General features: G+C 45.5%; 2 protein-coding genes across 4 annotated transcripts in view; one reads left to right on the top strand and one right to left on the bottom strand.

The window, feature by feature from the left end:
- Positions 1–2,005, bottom strand: part of LOC144943065 (band 4.1-like protein 5) — a 42,904-nt gene extending 40,899 nt beyond the window's left edge. The window contains exons 1-2 of one of the 3 annotated variants that reach the window (XM_078870239.1): positions 1,806–2,005; positions 683–1,301 (exon numbers count right to left, since the gene is read on the bottom strand). In XM_078870239.1, coding sequence (XP_078726365.1) covers positions 683–862 — 180 coding nt within the window. In that variant the 5' untranslated portion in view covers positions 863–1,301; positions 1,806–2,005. Of the gene's footprint in view, positions 1–682; positions 1,773–1,805 lie in introns of those variants that run through there. The other 2 variants (XM_078870233.1, XM_078870242.1) reach the window with 2 other exon arrangements.
- A 9,904-nt stretch (positions 2,006–11,909) lies between these two features.
- On the top strand, positions 11,910–18,404 carry PDIA4 (protein disulfide isomerase family A member 4). The gene is made up of 10 exons (XM_078870223.1): positions 11,910–12,173; positions 13,773–13,953; positions 14,359–14,564; positions 14,848–14,986; positions 15,341–15,546; positions 15,808–15,966; positions 16,380–16,531; positions 16,993–17,152; positions 17,298–17,531; positions 17,684–18,404. Exons 1-10 carry the CDS (start codon positions 12,095–12,097, stop codon positions 18,094–18,096), a joined length of 1,929 nt encoding a protein of 642 aa, XP_078726349.1. The 5' UTR covers positions 11,910–12,094; the 3' UTR covers positions 18,097–18,404.
- The last annotated feature ends 2,140 nt before the right edge of the window (positions 18,405–20,544 follow it).

The raw sequence follows: 20,544 nt of genomic DNA, 5'->3' as shown, positions 1-20,544 counted from the left end.
CCCTCCCACCCATCCCGTGCCCTATCTGCCCCCCCCCCGTGCCCTCTCTGCCCCCCCCCGTGCCCTCTCTGCCCCCCCCCGTGCCCTCTCTGCCCCCCCACCCGTGCCCTCTCTGCCCCCCCCGTGCCCTCTCTGCCCCCCCCGTGCCCTCTCTGCCCCCCCCCGTGCCCTCTCTGCCCCCCCCGTGCCCTCTCTGCCCCCCCCCCGTGCCCTCTCTGCCCCCCCCATCCCGTGCCCTCTCTGCCCCCCCCCCCGTGCCCTCTCTGCCCCCCCCGTGCCCTCTCTGCCCCCCCCCGTGCCCTCTCTGCCCCCCCCCGTGCCCTCTCTGCCCCCCCGTGCCCTCTCTGCCCCCCCCGTGCCCTCTCTGCCCCCCCCGTGCCCTCTCTGCCCCCCCCCATCCCGTGCCCTCTCTGCCCCCCCCCCGTGCCCTCTCTGCCCCCCCCGTGCCCTCTCTGCCCCCCCCCGTGCCCTCTCTGCCCCCCCCGTGCCCTCTCTGCCCCCCCCCATCCTGTGCCCTCTCGATCTACCAGCGCGCGGTATCCCCACCCGTCCGCGGCGGGGATGTCGCCACCACCACCGCCACCACATCCACCACCACATCCACCACCGCCACCACCACATCCACCACCGCCACCACCACCGCCACCACATCCACCACCGCCACCACCACCACCGCACTCACGCTCAGGTCCACGCTGACGTCGCCGCCGTCGAGAAGCGCCACCCGGCAGGTGAGCGTGGAGGAGCGGCCGGCTCCTGCGGCGGCGGGGATGTGCACCTGGGCGCGCTGCGAGTCGCGCTCCACCACGGGCGGCGAGCGGCGCGAACGTCTCCCGAACGTGCGGCGCAGGAACTTGAGCATCGCGTCGTTTGCAGAGGGTGGAGTTGGGGGTGGTGGAAGAGGAGGAGGAGAGGGAGACGCGCACGCACGCACGCACACACGCGCGCGCGAATGTCTCCGCGTCTTCCTATTCTTCCGCTCTCACAAACACCCCCCTACTCTTTCTTTCACTCAACCCAGTGGTGGTGCAAGAGACAGTGCGGCGGTGTCGTTTCCGAACGAGGGCACGGGAGACTGCTGGCAGACAGGGCTGATGGACGGGCGGGCAGCTCGGAGCGTGGCGACACGACGGGAGCTGCTAGCGGGTCGTGGTGGTGGTCGTGGTGGTGGTCGTCGTGGTGGTGTTGTGGTTGGCCGGCAGTGGCGGTAGAAATTCTGCCCTCGTCGGCGGCAGTATCGGCAACAACTTCAAGAAGGTGCAGGACATCCAACAGCAGCAGACAGAAGCAGCAGGCGACACCTGCAGAGAGGAGGAGGAGGAGGACCAGCGGGCAGGAATAAACTCTGCGTCACCCGCAGCCTCCCCACGCCGGGCACGGGCACCCCACGACGACTCGCGCGCAGCAACAAAGGAATGCGTCGTCGTCGGGGTTGAACCAACAGCTTCGAAAGACCACTCGTTCAGTTGTTTGCGAAAGCGAGCAGAGAAGTTCCACTAAACCCTCGGCATCGTGCGCAATGTGGCACTGTACTTTTTGTTTTCCCCGCGGTCTCGTCCCGCGTTCTGAAGCGCGAAGAAAGGAAACTAAATCCCCGTCGTAGGCGGAAAATCGCTCGGAATCCCCAAAGGGGCTGTTTGTGTCTGATCCGCGAAACTCAAAGGCTCCCGTGTCGCCTGCCCTCGTTTGGGGGGTGGGGAGGGGGGAGGAGGAGGCCACGGGGTCTGCGCTTCGCACCCAGCCCCGCGCCCCACTCGCCCCACCCACCCCGGGCTCCCAGCCGCCTCCCGGCACCCTCCTCTTACCCCCCACCCCGCCGCCGCCGCCGCCTGCGCATTTTGCGGACACGTAGCCTGGCAACTCCCTGGAACCGCCCGGAGCACACCCACGCAGCCGATGATCACCGGGTACCACCACCTCCAGCACGTCCTCCCACCAGCTCGCCTGCGTCTCCCAGTCGGTCACTTTGGAGCCGTGCATAAATGAGGTCACGCGATTTTGGACGATTTTTGACCCCCCACCACCACTTCGTCACACGGCGTCACAAAAAGTCAGACCCCACCTCAAATTAGACGTCACAAAGCTCTGCCCGCCCCCCCAAATTAAACATGCTTCAAATCGCTTTAAACTACTGTCATTGTAGTGCTGTTTAATGTGCCGCTGCACTCTGATGTTGTAGGATAAAACATTTATCAAAAAGTCTATTTAATTAAGTAGAACGTGTTGTCTATATTTATTTAAAGTTGCGCATTTTGATGTGACGTCACATTTCTCAACCCCCCCCCCCTCGTCACACATCGTCACAAATGTCTGACCACCCCCCCTAGGTGCGTGACGTCATTTATGGACGGCCCCCTAGGCGCGTACCCTGGCACCTCTCAGTAGCTCATTCCCCTGCACCCTCTACACACAGCGCTTCCCAACTACTTCACAGATACCTGCACGGCTATATCCACTTTGCCTCCCCAGATAGTCACGCACCACTACATTGTAATCGTCTTCCCAAGGCCGACTCAGTACCTCTTTCCTGCACCCCTCTGCGCAATATCCAAGGGAGCATGAAGCGCCTCTCTGTCACCCCACTCCCAGTACGGCACTTGGATCCAGCACCTCGCTCTGTACACCGAAGTTACTGCACAGGCTTGCACCACCCTGTGCACGTACTGTCTTGAGAAACTCCCTGTACATCCCAGCACATCCCGGGGCCACCCTTCTGTACCTCCCCGGCATCCCGTGCACATACCGAACACCAAGGTCGTAATTGTAATAGATATTGGGGGGGACACATCCCCCCCCCCAATATTCAAATATGCTCAAAATGTCCCCCCGAATATATTGCCATTAAATAGATTTCTGTTTATATTATTATGGTTATGGTTGTACTTTATTAATCCCTAATCTCTGCCATTACATACAATGAAACAAGAAAAGGTAAAAAAGAAAAAAACAGAGCAATGTAATACAATACACTATTAGACATTATTGTAAAAAAAAAGTGCATCCTATGTGTTAGTGAATTTTTTTATATTTTAGGCAGGACATGTCAGGAAATTCGTTTTCAAATTTAGATTTTTTTTCTGGGGGGGGACCCCCGGACCCCCTTGAAGATTTGGCTCCCCCCAATGTTGCCTCCATGGCTACGGCCTTGCCGAACACGTAACCTCTTGCGCATCCAAGGTTCGCATGCAACTTCAACTCGCTCACACTCCTCACTCATTCACTCACGCACGCACGGCACCCGGCACTCAAGCGTATGCATGCACCCTTCGGGCCGGCCTCGCCACGCTGATAAGTTGTGATAAGACAACCGTACAAACTCAAACGTAAAAAAATTAACCCGTAAAAACAAAGTTTTTCACTATAAATCCTTTATATGCGTGGCATCGGGGCGGATAAAGTCCTCTCGTCCTCTGGCTTGAGATGGCTGCCACCTATGGGTCAGATGATTGTCTGCCACCATTAAGCAATTGGTAATTAAATATTTTTTTTTTCCCTAAACAGTGTAAAATTTGGGAAAAAATTTTTCACAAAAAATAATTGTCACGCACAACGAGTCTGTGTGCAAAATGTCAGCTCGATTGGATCACGGGAAGTGGGTTAAAAAACGACCGAAAGATTTTCACGGTCGTAAGCATGCAAGCACGCAAGCACGCAAGTGAACTCAATATAAAGGATTTAAAAAGGGTCTCGCTGTGTACAGTCATTTTTTGTTGTTAAACACATCAGTGCTTGGTTAATAGTGATTACGATTTAAATGCGGGGTTAGTTAGCCTAGAGTAATTAGTGTGGCTGCACGTAGCGCAGCAATGTATAATCGCGTTAATTATTTACGGTCTATGTATGAGTGTGGTGCGACCGTCAATGTTTAAGGTTGTTAGCCTTTAATAATGTTGTGCTCCAAGCAGTTTCGGTGTTGACACATTAAGCGTGCATTCCAAAGAAGCAATGCTCATTTGAACGATTACTGTAATTATAAATCACGCTCATAGTTCACGCACTTAGCTACGTTTAAATAAGCGTGTTAAATGTACTTATAACGTGCGCAGCATTCGCTTACAGAGAGAGAGAACGCCACAGAAGCTCTCGAAAGAACCACAGCTAAGCGGGAAGCAGCAACCACGCGGTGAGCCGACGCCAAATTCTCCTCCAAGCTCTACAGTTCTGCATATATTCAGGTGTTATTGGACAATTCAACCAACCGGTAATGGATATCCATTGCATACATAACGCCCCCCTCTGGACTTCGCACCTGACTGGCTCACAAGTGACGACATTACATCTATCCCTCTAAGAACGAAACCGGAGGGTTTCTTCACAAATCTGGCTGTCGCCTGATGACGCTAGTTGTAATTACTGGCGAAACGTCGTACTCCAATTGTAAATGTTGTGGGTTTACTCTCCAACACACCGGTGTGCTGTACTTGTAACGAATTCGCATGTTTTATTTACAAATCTTACTAATTGGCTGTGTTGCGTGGTGACGGGTTTAACGACACATTGATATATTTACGCGATCTAACCCAAAAAAACCTCTATTATGAATTAATGGTTCTTCATACTCCGAGTGTTCGTAGGTTAAAACACACGAACTATACAGCACTTTGGTCGATACTCCTCCAAGATTGTTTCGTCGAGTTCCCGTGCTATGCAACTCGAGTGGCTTGCTGTGGTCACCTGCATGTGAGGCAGTGAGTGCATTGCCCACGTGGTTTTCGCCAGCTCGTGAAGTAGGGTCCCCAGATCGTAGCCGAGCCTGACACCACACCCACCCCCCCCTGTCCTGAGTCACTTCAAATCCCGATGACATCATCCACGGTGACATCCGGGAGTCCGTCCAATCAGATGATCGATGGAATCGGCTCGTGTTTGTTGGTGGTAATGGGCCGTCCATAAATGACATCACGCACCTGGGGGGAGGGGGGGGTCATACATTTGTGACGATGTGTGACGAGGGGGGGGGGGGTTTGAGAAATGTGACGTCACATCAAAATGCACAACTTTAAATAAATATAGACAAAACGTTCTACTTAATTAAATAAACTTTTTAATACATGTTTGCTCCTACAACATCAGAGTGTAGCGCCACATTAAATACGCACTACAATGACGATTGTTTAATGCGATTTGAAGCATGTTTTTTTTTGGGAGGGGGGGGCAGAGCTTTGTGACGTCATATTTGAGGAGGGGTTCTGACTTTTTATGACGCCGTGTGACGAGGGGGAGGGGGTCAAAAATCGTCCAAAATCGCGTGACGTCATTTATGGACGGCCTCTAAGGTCCGCGCTGGATGTGCTTGGTCACGTCACTGGATTTCGGGAGTTGGCGATGGGCTTATGTGAGCCCTTAATTCAGCAGTGGATTGACCATGGCTGATGGTGTAATATGAAAGAAAACCTCAACACGTTCGTCAATAGCATTGTTTAAAGAGGAAAACAATTATATTCTAGGCGACGTTCTGCGCTACGGCCCTTTTTCAAAGAACAAACGGATAATATAAAGCAGTGCACTTGCAGTACGTGACATTTGCTCAAGGTGGCGACACACCCAGTGCAATGCCCGAGTGCATTGTGAACGATGAATGGTAACACGTTTAAACCCACCACATTTGCTCCTTAAGCATAACCACTTAAAAAGCGTAAACACTGGGTTACGTATGTTGTGCACACAATACACTTGCAAAATAAAATTGCAATGAAATGTAATTACAATTAAATAAGCGGGCAATTAATTAGTTAACTAAACAATGATTCCGAAGTCTGCAGCGATTTTCGGCTGCTCCTTTTGCCGCATTCCAGCGGCGTGTGTTTGTGCGATTTGTGGTCTTGACTCAACCGTGCAGGATGGAAAGCTCTGCTGTTACTACACTAATTGTGAATGATGTTCTCTTGATTGCCCCAAGGGGCTTATTTCCATTGATAAGTTCTTTACCAGTCAAGCGCTTAATTCATGTGCTTAAGTTAACCAAACAAAAATCCCCTACGATTTCAAGTTGTGGACTGTTGTTACCATGCCTATGGTTTATACATGCACACACGTGAACATCATTTCATGTAGTGAAATACATGTCTGGCACATGACAGGTTGTTTGCTTTGGTCGTTGGGATTTAATGTCGCATCCCTCGATATACGGAACAGGTACACTCCTGATGTGTTATCCGGAATGCAGAATTCCGCACATTGATGTGCCCAACAACGATGACTGCCGTTTCTAGATTTGAAGCTTTCGTGACTGCAAGGATTCATATTCTTAGGTTGTTTCGGTAAAGTGACTTTACCGAAAAAAACGAATTTGGCCTTGGGGCCGCCCATAAATGACGTCACGCACCTAGGGGGGAGGGAGGGTTTGAGAAATGTGACGTCACATCAAAAGCGCAACTTTAAATACATGTCAGCAATAGCGTTGTTATAACAACACTAATTTTGATTAATTTTCACTATTAACTATTTCATTATTTTAATTTACTAAGGTCACCTTTTATTTTTTCCATGAAGGAGCATTTTGCTTCTCCATGCGAGAATGGAGAAGCATACATTTTTAAAATTATTTGAATGATTGTTATTAAACATTTTAATTTTAATGATTCTACCAGGGCTTTTCATTCTGTGGAATGAATATGTGATTGCTTCGTTGCACTACAAAGTTTCAAGTATTTTTTATAGTTATAATTACTTATAACATGTTATCATTATAAGATAATTTCAATATAATATTCTGAACATCTGCAGTTTTAATTAGACGTTGAAGATTTTCAAGTTAATTTTATGCTAAAGTTCAGCTTTCCAACGCCTCCTTTTTAATACGTGTTTTCTCCTACAACGGGTACCCGTTTGCGACCCTGGTGCGGCCGGGTACGGGTAAGGAATCAAAACCCGTTTGCGACTCTGGTCCGTGCTCGACTCGGCTGTAATCTAGCTCTCTGCGATGTTAGACAAGAGCGCCACCTATGAATTGCAGTGGTAATTCCATCTCAACGCAGCTAAATATTCAAGTAAACCTGAACAGATGCGTTTCTCAACTACATTGCGGTGATCATGCGACCTCCTTTGCCAGTACCAAAATATAAGAATAGGTTTTCCCCTTTTTTTTCTGGCAACAAATAGGTGTTAAGATGCTAAAACACCAAACTTAAACCTTTTACAAGGAATCATGTCTGCATTGACCACACTACTTGTGGTCAGAATGCAAACAAAAAACATACTTAGGATAATATATGCATTTTTTTGGTGTGCTTCTCTTGGCGTCCTCTGGTCTAACACCGTTTTGAGACTGGACTAAAAAAAAAGCTGTCTCTGTTGTGGACCAATCAAGACAATGCATATATTATCAGAGTGTGTGTTTGGTTTGCATTCTGACCACAAGTATTGTGGTCAATGCAGACATGATTCCTTGTAAAAAGATTTAAGTTTGGTGATTTTAACATCTTAACACCTGTTTGTTGCCAGAAAAAAGGGGAAAACCTATTCTCATACATTGCGGTGACTACATTTAAACGACTGTACATTTGGCGCAGTGTGTTTGCAACGTGTGTCACTTGGGTACACGCAAGAAATTGAGTTTTCAGGTCCATACGACGTACAGCCGTTTCAATACGGGCAAAAATGTCTATGTGTTTCTCCCTTATGGTGGGACTTTGGAGGATGAACGTTGAGATTTATAAGGGCACGGGGTGACCAATCAAATCTGAATTGGTCTGTGGTAACGTCGGCACTGATAAGGGGTTAACAGGTATGCTAACACTTGACTGCAGGAATTCATATTCTTTGGGTCTTTTGGTAAAGTCACGTTGCGATCGAAACATCGTAGTTTTTTTTGTTATTTTCTTTGAACCTACCTACGTGACTTTACCGAAAGACCCAAAGAATCGGTATGCTAACAGCACAGATAGATATTGGCTGCGATTGACATTTTACATGCAGCGACTTTATCACGTGAGGCTTTCCCACGTCATCTGACGACCAATTCTCCCGTTCACATAATCCACATGCTGCGGTTTTACCACCCCTCGGCTTACTTTACATACTTTCCTGCACCCCATAATGTACTATATTATTTAATGTATTTTCTTTCTACGTGACTTTACCGAAAGAACCAAAGAGTAACCCCATATATTCATTGCACGAACACATAGCTTTACCTAAAATAGGACCTAGGCTCGCGAGTGCCACTAACAGCGTTAGATAACGCCTATAATCCAGCGCTGTGGAGGCGAGGGTTGATGGATAGCACAAATGTTGTGCAACAACTTTCCCATGGGTGTTGAAGTGCCATACCCTGGCTCGCAAGGAGAAGGCAGTACAGCAAGTGGACTAATCGCCATCTTTTGCCATCTTTATGCGGATAGAGTGTTCCTCTCGCATGTACAAACACTCATAAATTGGCCGAAACATGTTAAAAAAAGTAAAAACTTAATGCAAGACCCTCCTGAAAATAGAGTTCTACGACTCAGCGTAGCTTTTTGGATAAACATTGAATGTTGTTGCACAGACAGAACCAACACCGTACTCTTTGCTCTGCTTGATAATACTGATTGGAATTTATAATGCGCATACGATCCTAGGATCCCAATGCGCAATGGATGAAAAGTAGAAAACAAAAACAACCAGGGCAACCGACCAAACTAAAGAGGGAAGGCCAGTTTAAAGAGATGGGGTTTCAACGCATACTTAAATATCGCTATCGACTCTGATTGCCTGCTTTGAATTGGCAGGGCGTTCCATAGCCTGGGTGCCACGCTAACAAAAACCCGTTCACTAAAACAGCACAACCTAGACATGGGAGTGCTGAGCAGTTGCAGATCGGAAGATCTTAAGGACCTTGATGGAATTTATAAATGTATTAGTTCTGTGAGTGGTTCCCACATTACTTTCACTGTTGTCAACGTCTGGTAGAGAAATCACGCTCGGGACTCCAGCTCGTTCGTCCAAGTACTGTACCGCACGAGAACAAATATGCATTACTCGGGTAAACCTATGCAGAGCAAACACAGATAAGAGGTGGCATGGGGTGATTGGTCTAAAGATGTGCTCAACGCTGGGTTTGTCAACACCCATTGCACACGTACACAGAAACGCCCTCCGGTGGTGGTTGTGGGACCAATGTGGGTTTTATTATTCCGTAAATAATTCCAGTAAGTCTGATCTTGAGTAATGCCTCCCGTGACCCCAAACCACCTTTCCCAACAGCCATCTTGACACAGCTCTGAACCACCCCCAATCTGGGTCATCTCTGCTAATTTGTACACCGTTGTAAATTATGGCTGTATCCAGGACTTCAATACTTCCAACTCCTCACCAGACCCCGCCACAACCCCCAACCCTCCAGGGAGCGGGACAATTACATTATATACATTTTCCCGAAACGCAGCCCTAAATCCCTCCGGCTGAAATGAATCCCTGGCTGTACGTGAACACACATTTCTGAGCACAGTTGCATCAACTGTAATCTGCCTCCGTTCAGGCATTATTATCGCGAGGAAGTTGCAGGGGATTGTGGATGAATGTTGTGATCAGAATCCGACCTCGTGTGTTCAAACTGCATGGAACGTTATATTGTGTCAGGCAGAGAGAGGTCTGCACTCAACCGCTGTAATGATTATCCAGGGAAGCAATGCGATCGTATAGGTCACACTGCAAATTACTACAACTAAGTGGCTCATGTAGTCATGCGTGAATTGCCTACAATTTAATTTCCCCATTTTACCTCATGCAGACTTTACCAGTGCTTCTGCAATGATGGCATCAAGAAGCAATTAACCTGCAGCATTGAGGTCAGTCTAGAATGCTGTTTTATAAAACCAGGCGCGTTCACTGCATGGTAACTGCAGGTGTATGGCCAGCGATGCTAATGGAAGTTACATGCAAATCTAACGATCATTTAATTGCAACCTAATGGCCACACAGCATGGACGCGACACCCGTGGATCTTGTTAGCCATGTGAAAGTGGAGGCCGACTCAACACGCAGAACATTCCAATTTTCACGCTTGTAACTGAGCAAAAGTTCAGAAGTGTTGGAGCGACATAACTGGAAAACACAGAAGATGTATATCTCGGCCAATTATGAAGACAGACGGGGATAAAAATGATGAAATACACGTCGAGGCCATAGAGAGCAGACTGGACTCCTTTTTGGAAATATTTATTTGATCATGCGTAACATATCTGCCTAAATAAATGTTTTAATCAGTGCATATTACCTGAAAATTACATGGATCGAAAGCATGGACTCTTACAAAACACGGAAAAGAATTTTTAAGTATTCAGAGAAGCATAGATACGAATAGTGAAATATTCAGAAAAATAACTGTATGGGTCAGAGAACAAATGCAACAAATGCATGCATCTCAAAAAAAATTTGAGGCCCAGTGACAAATTAAGTGAAATTATTTTATGACATTAGTGGGGATTGTATAAATGGAACGTGATAATGTAAAAATTAACCTTATATTATTCTTAGCTCATCCCCAGTTTTCTGCTAAATAATGTATGAGTTTGAATGTGTAAGTTATCATGGAGACGTTGCAACATGAATTGTTTCATTAAATTAGGGAAGTTAGCCCTTTAAAAACAGCTTGCAAACTCACTTCGAAAGGAACTAATTTTGATGATAGTGCAGTGAATGTGATGTTGCAACTGAAATACATTTTATCTGAAGACTTCCAGGAGATTTTTGAGGACTCCAATGTTAGAAACCTATAACTTAACTAACATGTTTACCATGGGAGTTCAGTTTACCATGGAAATACAATTGACCAGGAAATTCCAGCTCACCCTGGAAGTCCAGTTCACTATGAGAGTCCATTTTACCATGGGAGTCCAATTGACCAGGGAATTCCCATTTATCATGGGAATTCAGTTTACTGTGGGAGTCCAGCATGACCACGGAAGTCCAGTTCACCATGGAAGTCCATTTGACTAGGGAATCCCAGTTCACCATGAAAGTCCGCTTTACCATGGGATTGCAGTTTACCATGGAAGTCAAATTTACCATGGAAGTTCAGTTGACCAGGAAATTCCAGTTCACCCTGGAAGTCCAGTTCACTATGGGAGTCCAGTTTATCATGGAAGTCTAATTTACCATGGAAGTTCAGTTGACCAGGAAATTCCAGTTCACCCTGGAAGTCCAGTTCACTATGGGAGTCCAGTTTATCATGGAAGTCTAATTTACCATGGAAGTTCAGTTGACCAGGAATTCCAGTTCACCATGGAAGTCCTGTTTACCATGGGAGTGCAGTTTACCATGGAACTCCAATTTACCATGGGAGTCCAGCTGACCAAGGAAGTCCAGTTTACTATTGGAGTCCAGTTGACCACGGAAGTCCAGTTCACCATGGAAGTCCGGTATACCATGGGAGTGGAGTTTACCATGGAAGTCAAATTTACCATGAGAGTGCAATTGACCAGGGAAGTCCAGTTGACCAGGGAAGTCAAGTTCACCATGGAAGTCAAGTTCACCATGGAAGTCCAGTTTGCCATGGACGTTAGTCTCACGGTGTCACGCCTCGTCGGCAGTGGCCACTGCTTCCCCATGAATCGCCACCATTCACAGGGCCACGCGAACTCATTGGGTCTCGGTGCCGGAGTAATCGATTCTAACTTACAGATTAGATTCCTGGATCGGGCGCCGAGCCCCTCCCACGAAACGCGTTACGTCACGCGCCGCGTGCGCTGCTCGAACCTGGCAGCTCGTGATTGGCCGGCGCGTGACTTCAACGCCGTATCCCTCCGCGAAGAGTTAACCGCGGGGACGTTTTGCAACTTTAAAACAGAACGCTCTTCGCGCCTCTAACAAGCAACAAGCAACACCAACAAAAACACGCAATCGCAACAATCGCTGTCGGGCACGACGCCTCACTCGCGTCACACGCCCCTCCACGTGAGGTGGACGAATCGTGACAAAACTATTAGCCGGCACTATTTCGTCTCGGCGAAGGGACGTGCGGTGTGGCGGTGAGCGCGCGGCTATATATAAGGCGGGTCTTGAGGTGCGCTTCGCACCCCGTGGGTCTCCGCGGGAGAGGTCGAAGATCTGCGCAAGAAGTCGACGGAATCCCACAAAATTTTCACATCTCCCTTGTCAATTGAACCTGAGCGCCATGAAGGTGAAGAAGCTGTCGCTGCTATTGGCCTTGGCTGTACTAACGCAGCTGCCGCACGTGTCGGCAACTGAAGACGGTGGGTTTACCTTACTACACCCAGGGCCCAGTGTGTGGTGTGTGTGTGTGATTGCGTACGGCAAATTTTATTTTTACGAATAACACGACGGAGGGAAGACGTCTTTCGGTGTCGGTAAGCGGCTGTTGCAACGCCGTAGGAGCCACGTTCAGTTGACGCTCGAACGGTGGAGGTGGTGGTGGTGTTTGCGCTGTGCGTGCGTTTTGTTTCTCTTTGGGCGCACTTGACGAAGTTCATTGCTGGGGAGAGAATCGGAGAGTCGGCACTGGATTGTTGTGGGGCCTCCTCCCCCCCCTCGTGTTTTGCTGCTTTGGAGTGTTCGGATGTGGCCGTGAACAGTTTGCCAGGCACAACATCCCCTTGGTTGGTTGGCCTATCGCACGCTCGCTCCGTGTGATTGTTAATTTTTAGTACTATTAATCAAGGCTATATAACGACTCCAAAGTTTTGAAGTTCATTCTAAAACAAAACTTGGGCAGCAACCCTTGCTGCTGTGTGTGTCTCGTTGCTTGCCGTCGGTTTTAAGAAGTGGAAGATGGTGACAGTGCTGCTATTAATCTAAGAACTTCTTTCGCACCGTACGTGCTTAATAATTGGAGGTGCTGGGGAAGGTCCACAAACTACACACAAAGCAGGTCCTAAAGAAATTCTCAATCTACGAGGTGTTTCGTGCACTGCTCCCGGTGGCTTTCTAACATCGACAGGCGTGCGAAATAGCACGTTGTTGTGGTCTCGTGCGAGTGGGGGGCCGAGTAAATGCTGATATTTAAATCATCTGGGGGTGGGGGGGGCAGGAAATCCCTTGCGCGGTGTTGTTCCCTGTGATGCGACAGCCGCTGTGGAACTCTCCCATTGGCCCCTTGCGCTCACGGGAGGGCGTGGACATGCCAGCAAACTTCACAACTTGCCCATTCGCATTGTGACTCCACGCATCGTAATTACCAATGCTGTGTTGTTACACGTAATTGCGTAAGGAGTATTCGTCTGCGGATTGCGTCAACGGAGCTTTTTTGGGGGCACATTCTCCGTAATCTCCAAATGTTTCCCCCCCCCCCTTTTTTTAAAGGTATTGGCCAAACATCCCAAGCAAAGTCCTTAACTGAGACTTTCATGGATGAACGGAGATATCGGTTTAACACGTAGACTTTCGCGACCTAAATCCACAAGAGTTTTTTTTGGGTTATATCGCGTCAATATATAAACGTGTCATTAAACCCGCCACCACACGACACAGCCAACTAGTAAGGGGTTGTTACAGTCCTTAAAGATTCAAATATTTATGCGATCTAACCAAAAAAAACTATTATAGAGATATCGGTGCATCCAATTTGAAAAGTTGCCAGTATTTCCTAAAGAGATTTTTTTTGTCAATTTTAAAGTAGTCAGGAACGCTGTAAGCATTTACAAGTTTGTTTGAACAGCGGCAGCTTCTGATTATGTACATTGTTGTATTTCGATTTCACACTTGACAACAAGAACCCATTTAAAATGCCACGTTCATTGAAGGTCGGAACCAGGATGTCGACACTGAACACAAGTGCTGCCGCTTGGATTTATTTGCTTTGCGAGTCCTTGATTTTTCCTGTGTCTTGGTAACAGATGATGATGTAAACGAAGCGGCCAAAGCCGATGAAGATGGTGACGGAGACACTGATGATGACGGAGAGGAAGATGTGACTGCAGTGAAGGAAGAGAATGGAGTCTTGATTCTTAAAGACCTTAATTTTGACTTCTTTGTTGCTGGCAAAGATACAGTGCTGTTGGAATTCTATGCTCCATGGTATGCCACTGCTTGAAATCTTAATTGTTTGGCTCTAAAAGCCTAATGGTTACACCATTAAATGTCAGCATCCCCAACATTGTACTCAATGCATGCATCTGTATTATTACATTGACATGTGTATTCTATCAACTTTGCATACCAGTTGGATTCCTGAAGCTGAATAGTATTTTTATTTTAGACATGACTATAAATAAACACTTAATAAAGTAAGACCTATTGTATTCACAGCTTAATTAATTTGTTGTAGATATCCAACCTTGTAATCATAAAAATTCCAAAGTATGCACATTCCACTACCAGGTTAAAGAGGTTGAGGTGTTAAAAATCACTGCAGTGCTTGATGCAGTGTGGCTGGTATTACACTCCTGAATTGTAACACGCCATGTTCAAATGTCCATCCAGGTGTGGCCATTGCAAGTCGTTTGCTTCTGAGTATGAAAAAATAGCGAAGGCGCTCGCGGAAAACGATCCCCCCGTTCCCGTCGCCAAGGTGGATGCTACGGTGGCTGTGCACTTGGCAGAGCGTTTCAGCGTCAGTGGCTACCCCACCATAAAAATCCTCAAGAAGGGCCAGGCCGTAGACTACGACGGGGATCGCACGCAGGATGGTGAGTGCTCGTGAAGCTACGTGGGGCACTAATGCTATTAACTATGTTGTTGATTCGTCATGTTGCATCCTTTACATGTAAATTGCCATCGTTGAACGATGAGATGCTGAAAGTGTAACGTCATCAAACTTTTGTGGCAAGTTTTTTAAAAGTGATATTTTAAATGGAAAGTTGGGGATAGAGAATGGCAAAGCAATGTATTATGGAAGTTGGAGTATTGAGTAAGTAAAACATCTGACCCTTGTCGAGGCTTTCTAGGTAACACTTGACTTGTCTCTTGTAGCCATCATTGCGAAGGTGAAAGAAGTGGCATCGCCTGACTGGAAACCACCCCCTGAGGCTGTGCTGACTCTGACGGAGAGCAACTTTGACGAGATTGTGAACAATGCAGACATCATCCTGGTGGAGTTCTATGCCCCCTGGTAAGAATGTGGCTTTCGGTGCAAATAAGCGTTAACAATGGGGAACATATCAACAGAGTTGATAAGCCATCTGATTTTGAAATCAAGCAAATTTGCTATTATGGAAGCATGGCCGTTGACTTAACATAGTAGTACATTTTAATTATATTCGTATATAATGTGATTCGCTCACTAAATGATGGTACACTTTTACAACCCAGTCAATAAAGCAATATGCTTTGCAGTGAAATGTTATGTTTGGAGAAGCTAATATTGTGGGATATAGGATATTAAATTAATGTTTAATTTCTCAGGATGGCAGCTCGATTGTTTTCACGTGAACAACAGTAACGATTTTCTGTCTATACCCATCAGGTGTGGCCACTGCAAAAAACTTGCCCCAGAATATGAAAAGGCAGCACAAGAGCTCTCCAAGAACACGCCACCAATCCCCTTGGCAAAGGTGGATGCCACGGTTGAGTCAGAGCTAGGAAAACGGTTTGGCGTGAGCGGATACCCCACGCTCAAGCTCTTCCGGAAGGGCAAAGCGTACGACTACAACGGGCCCCGGGAGCAATATGGTAATGATGGAAGCGCACAAAGCAGTGAAATTAGAATATCCCCGAGAAATTTGCAAGTTTGTTTGCATACTAAGTTGACCATATGGGGTCAAACTTAAGCTAGTTGTGGGCTAAAAATGTATGGTAAAATCATCACTGTATGCATGCATGTTGAACTTATTTTGCACCGTACCTAGCCAACTGCGCTAATCTACTTTTGTTTCGAGCATCACACCCAACTCGCAAGAAAGATTCCAAGTTGTCCCTTTCTCCTGTTCCTAGGTATCGTGAGCCATATGATTGAGCAAGCAGGCCCTGCTTCCCAGGAGCTCAAGTCTGTGAAACAGCTGAATGGTTTTGTCCAAAACGGTGATGATTTGGTCATTCTGGGTGTGTTCAAGAATGAGCAGGATGCTGCTTTACAGCTCTTCCAAGAAACTGGTGAGTCCTTATTCTGTCAAGATGAGAAATCCTAAAGGGCATGAAAAAAACATCTTTGGTTTAATCAACAAAGTCCTGCTTTACATTTCGATTTAAAGCTTTCGTGACTGCAGGGATTCATCTTCTTGGTTCTTTCGGTAAAGTCACGTAGAAGGGAAGTAATAAAATAATAAAAATAAAACATATATTATATTATTATATTATTTTATTATATTATTTTATTATGTTTTATTATTTTATTACTTCCCTTCTACGTGACTTTACCGAAAGAACCAAGAAGATGAATCCTGCTTTACAGTTTATGCTTGTGGCAACTTGTAATTATGTATAGATTGTTATCTAACCCAGTATATGTTGGTGAAAATGGATTGCATGCAAATTTCACAACTTAAATTTAACACTTCCCTTTGCAGGTAACAATGTCAGAGAGGAATTTAAGTTTTACCACACATTTGAAGAAAATATTAAAAACCATCTCAAAGCTGTGGATGGGCAGGTGGTCGTGCTGCATCCTGAGCGTTTCCAATCCAAATATGAACCCAAGCAGTACACATTTGACATCCAGGTCTGTTTTTCTTTAACCAATTGCACCACATGTGGTTATTATTGCACACTACAGTTATTCAGTATACGGTTGAGAGACTGAAGTTGTATTTTTAAATCCTTTATATTAAGTTCACTTGCTTGCTTGCGCGCTTACGACTGTGCAAATCTTTCGGTCGTTTTTTAACCCACTTCCCGTGATCCAATCGAGCTGACATTTTGCACACAGACTCGTTGTGCGTGACAATTTCTTTTTGTGAAAAAAAAATTCCAAAATTTTACACTTTTTAGGAAAAAATAAATTGTATTTAATTACCAATTGCTTAATGGTGGCAGGCAATCATCTGACCCATAGGTGGCAGCCATCTCAAGCAAGAGGACGAGATGACTCTAGCCGCCACGCATATAAAGGATTTATAGTGAAAAACTTTGTTTTTACGGGTTAATTTGTACAATACTAAAATGTGATATATTTTTTTATAGGCGGACTCAACAGATTCTGACCTCAAGGCTTTTGTGGAAAAGCATTCGGTACCACTTGTGGGTCAGCGCAAGCCCTCGAATGACGCCAAGCGTTATGCTTCCAGACGACCCCTTGTCGTTGTCTTCTATGGAGTGGATTTCAGCTTTGACTACCGCACAGGTCTGTGCTAAGATGAAATATCAGTTTCTGAAACTGCAGACTTCTTTAAAACCAATGTTGTGTCTGGAATTAACACTGCACTGTTATCATTTGATTTTCTTTCCGATTTCCCCCCCCCCCTTTCACCATGCCTCTGACCATTCAGCCACACAGTTCTGGCGTTCCAAGGTGTTGGAGGTGGCAAAAGAATTTCCCAAATTCACTTTTGCCATTGCTAGTGAAGAGGACTATTCAAAAGAGCTGAGTGATCTGGGACTAGCAGAGAGTGGTGAGGAAGTAAATGCTGCAATCCTTGATGCCTCGGGCAAAAAGTATGCCATGGCACCGGAGGAGTTTGATGCAGATGTACTGCGTGACTTTGTGATCTCCTTTGAGAAAGGTGAGTGAGGCAGTGCAGGTACTTTTTACATTTGCACATTTTGTTCTTGGGTTTTAGTATTGCTTTAAAAAAAATCTGCTAAACCTCGGGTTAAATTGCACGTGGCACTAACTTTAGTTTGACCGTCTTGTTGTTCTGCATGATGCTCGCAGGCAAGCTGAAGGCAGTGGTGAAGTCTGCACCCTTGCCCAAGTCCAACAAGGGCCCTGTGAAGGTGGTGGTAGGGCGGACATTTGAGCAGATAGTTTTGGACAACAGCAAAGATGTGCTCGTAGAATTCTATGCACCATGGTGTGGCCACTGCAAGAGCTTGGAGCCTATCTACAAGGATCTAGGGAAGAAGTATAAGGGTCACAAAGGGCTTGTTATTGCCAAAATGGATGCAACGCTTAACGACATCCCTCACGATTCCTACAAAGCAGAAGGTTTCCCTACCATATACTTCGCCCCCAGCGGAGCCAAGGATCGGCCCATAAAGTTTGCAGATGGTCCACGTGACCTGGAGTCACTGAGCAAATTCATCGAGAAGCATGCCACCAAGCTGTCAATGAAAGATGAGCTTTAGCAGTGCCACTGTGGACTTCGAAAAACTGGGGGAATCAAATAGATTTCTGCTTTAGTATTGGTTGGAATGTTTATGGTAGGGCAATTTCTGTGCGGTCTTATTTCCTGTACTGGGCCTCTGGTCAAAAATCAGTCTGTTCTCCATGGTATTTTGTTCCCAGCATTATTTGGTCAGTTATGCTTAATGTTGGAATTAATTGATTGTTTAACACTGCAACATCCAACTTGGATGTATGAACTCAAGATTGAGGTGAAATATTTGTAAAGAACTACAAAAAGTGCTTCTGCAAATAAACATTTTTATTTAATGATGGTCTGCTTATGTTTTTTGTGCCCCATTCATTTGTTATAGTCAATCCAAGTGCTTTATACATGCTTGTACATCGTGTCATCAACTAAAATATACAATTGGAGAATTTTAAAATAAAAGGTTTTTTTTTGTACCGGACAGCCTTGCATTGTGTTCAAAATGTACATATGGGGAAAACATACAATATCCTATTTTATTCTAACCTATTTTTTTACAAGAACGAGGTCTGTCTCAACTGACCTTGGACAGCACGAGTTCATGCCTTTGCTGTAACAATGTCTAGCTGTCATCACTGCTGTATCCAGGGACCCCAAACATGAATGGGTCTATGGACTGCATGAGGCTTCAACGTGAGAAAGTTACCTTCACTTAAATCGCGTTCATTACTATTTTACTCCATTTGGGATATGGATGAGCTATTGCAGTTATTTTTTTTGCCACGTGGAGGCAGACTGATGGAATGTTGAGTATCTTAACCATCTTAGAGTGCCAATTGACACATGCATATTACTCTTTGGTTCTTTCGGTAAAATCACGTAGAAATTAAATAATAGAATACGACGTTTCGATTGCAACACAAGCAACCATCGGGTACAAATGAATAAGAAAACAGTAAACTTGTAAATATAATGCAATACAACACAGTCGGCCAACTCAACAGTCAACGCCCCAACTGGTTGATTACATTCTTCCCAAGATTGATACATTTGAGAGACAAAACATAGACACGGAGACAGACAGAAACAAGCAGAGAGACTCACAAGAGACAAATGGAGAGTGCCTTCTGTTTGTGACTCTGCTTGTCTGTCTCCGTGTCTTTTTTGTCTCAAATTTACCAATCTTTGGAAGAATATAATCAACCAGTTGGGGCATTGACTGTTGAGTTTGGCCGACTTTTGTATTGCATTATATTTACAAGTTGACTGTTTCCTCATTTGTACCTGATGATGGTTGCTTGTGTTGCAATCAAAACGTCGTATTCTATTAAATTTCTACGTGACTTTACTGAAAGAATCAGAGTAATTCCTGCAGTCACAAAAGCCTCGAATCTTGTCGAATCGCCTTCATTGTTGCATGAAAGGGAGAATAAGATGAGCTAATTTTGTATATTCTACTTGTGCTTGGCTTTTGACAACTTTATTCAAGTGGTCTCATTTTATAGTGGAGGCGTGATATTTTTAATTAAACGTCATGTCTTGGGCAGAGCCAACATGCACTTACAGGGAAGTGTTCGTGGGCAATGTAACTTTCTGACAATATTTAATTGTCTAATTCTAGAGATAACGCAAAAATTGTTGGCTCACTAGAATGATCATTCAGCCATGTTATAACCACTGCCAGATACAATATCCTTTTAAAATCACCGTTATGTTCCTGCAATGGAACATAAGGCTTGTGGATGGCCTGGTTTCATTGCTCTAATTCAACAGTGATGATCCTTGGGTGTGCCCCCCCCTTTTCCCCACTTTTGGTTTCCTCACCCATTGGCATCATCCCTTCTCACGACTTGTCGCATTGCTACATTTTTCACAACAATCCAAGTGCTTAATTTTTGTTGCGAGCTTTTTTTAAATCCTTTATATTAAGTTTGCTTGCTTGCTTGCGCGCTTACGACCGTGCAAATCTTTCGGTCGTTTTTTAACCCACTTCCCGTGATCCAATCGAGCTGACATTTTGCACACAGACTCGTTGTGCGTGACAATTTATTTTCGTAAATTTTTTTTCCCAAAATGTTACACTTTTTAGGAAAAAATTAATTATATTTAATTACCAATTGCTTAATGGTGGCAGGCAATCATCTGACCCATAGGTGGCAGCCATCTCAAGCCAGAGGACGAGAGGACTCTAGCCGCCACGCATATAAAGGATTTATAGTGAAAAACTTTGTTTTTACGGGTTAATTTTTCTACTTCCTGGTGCACGTGACAATTTGGCTGTTGTGTGAAGGGTTCAAATTTTGTCATTGCGTCGCCTAGCTTAAATCAAGTGTCAATATTGGTTTGGAAACCTCTGTATCAACATATATAATGTACTTAATCGTCGTGTTTACATATTCATATTTACGTGGATAAAAGTGAAGGTAAGCAGTATAATTTCTTAACATGGAATAAATACGGAAAATGTAAGACGCTTAATAAA

Source organism: Lampetra fluviatilis, chromosome 2 (genome assembly GCF_964198595.1).
Source record: "Lampetra fluviatilis chromosome 2, kcLamFluv1.1, whole genome shotgun sequence".
NCBI lineage: Eukaryota > Metazoa > Chordata > Hyperoartia > Petromyzontiformes > Petromyzontidae > Lampetra > Lampetra fluviatilis.
This window is presented reverse-complemented; position numbering and strand designations above follow the sequence as displayed.

Bases quoted from the DNA above. Each gene is read 5' to 3' on its own strand.
- PDIA4 (XM_078870223.1), top strand. From the start codon at position 12,095: ATGAAGGTGAAGAAGCTGTCGCTGCTATTGGCCTTGGCTGTACTAACG. The intron at 13,954-14,358 runs GTATGCCACTGC...ATGTCCATCCAG, and splicing joins TTGGAATTCTATGCTCCATG to GTGTGGCCATTGCAAGTCGT. The intron at 14,987-15,340 runs GTAAGAATGTGG...TATACCCATCAG, and splicing joins GTGGAGTTCTATGCCCCCTG to GTGTGGCCACTGCAAAAAAC.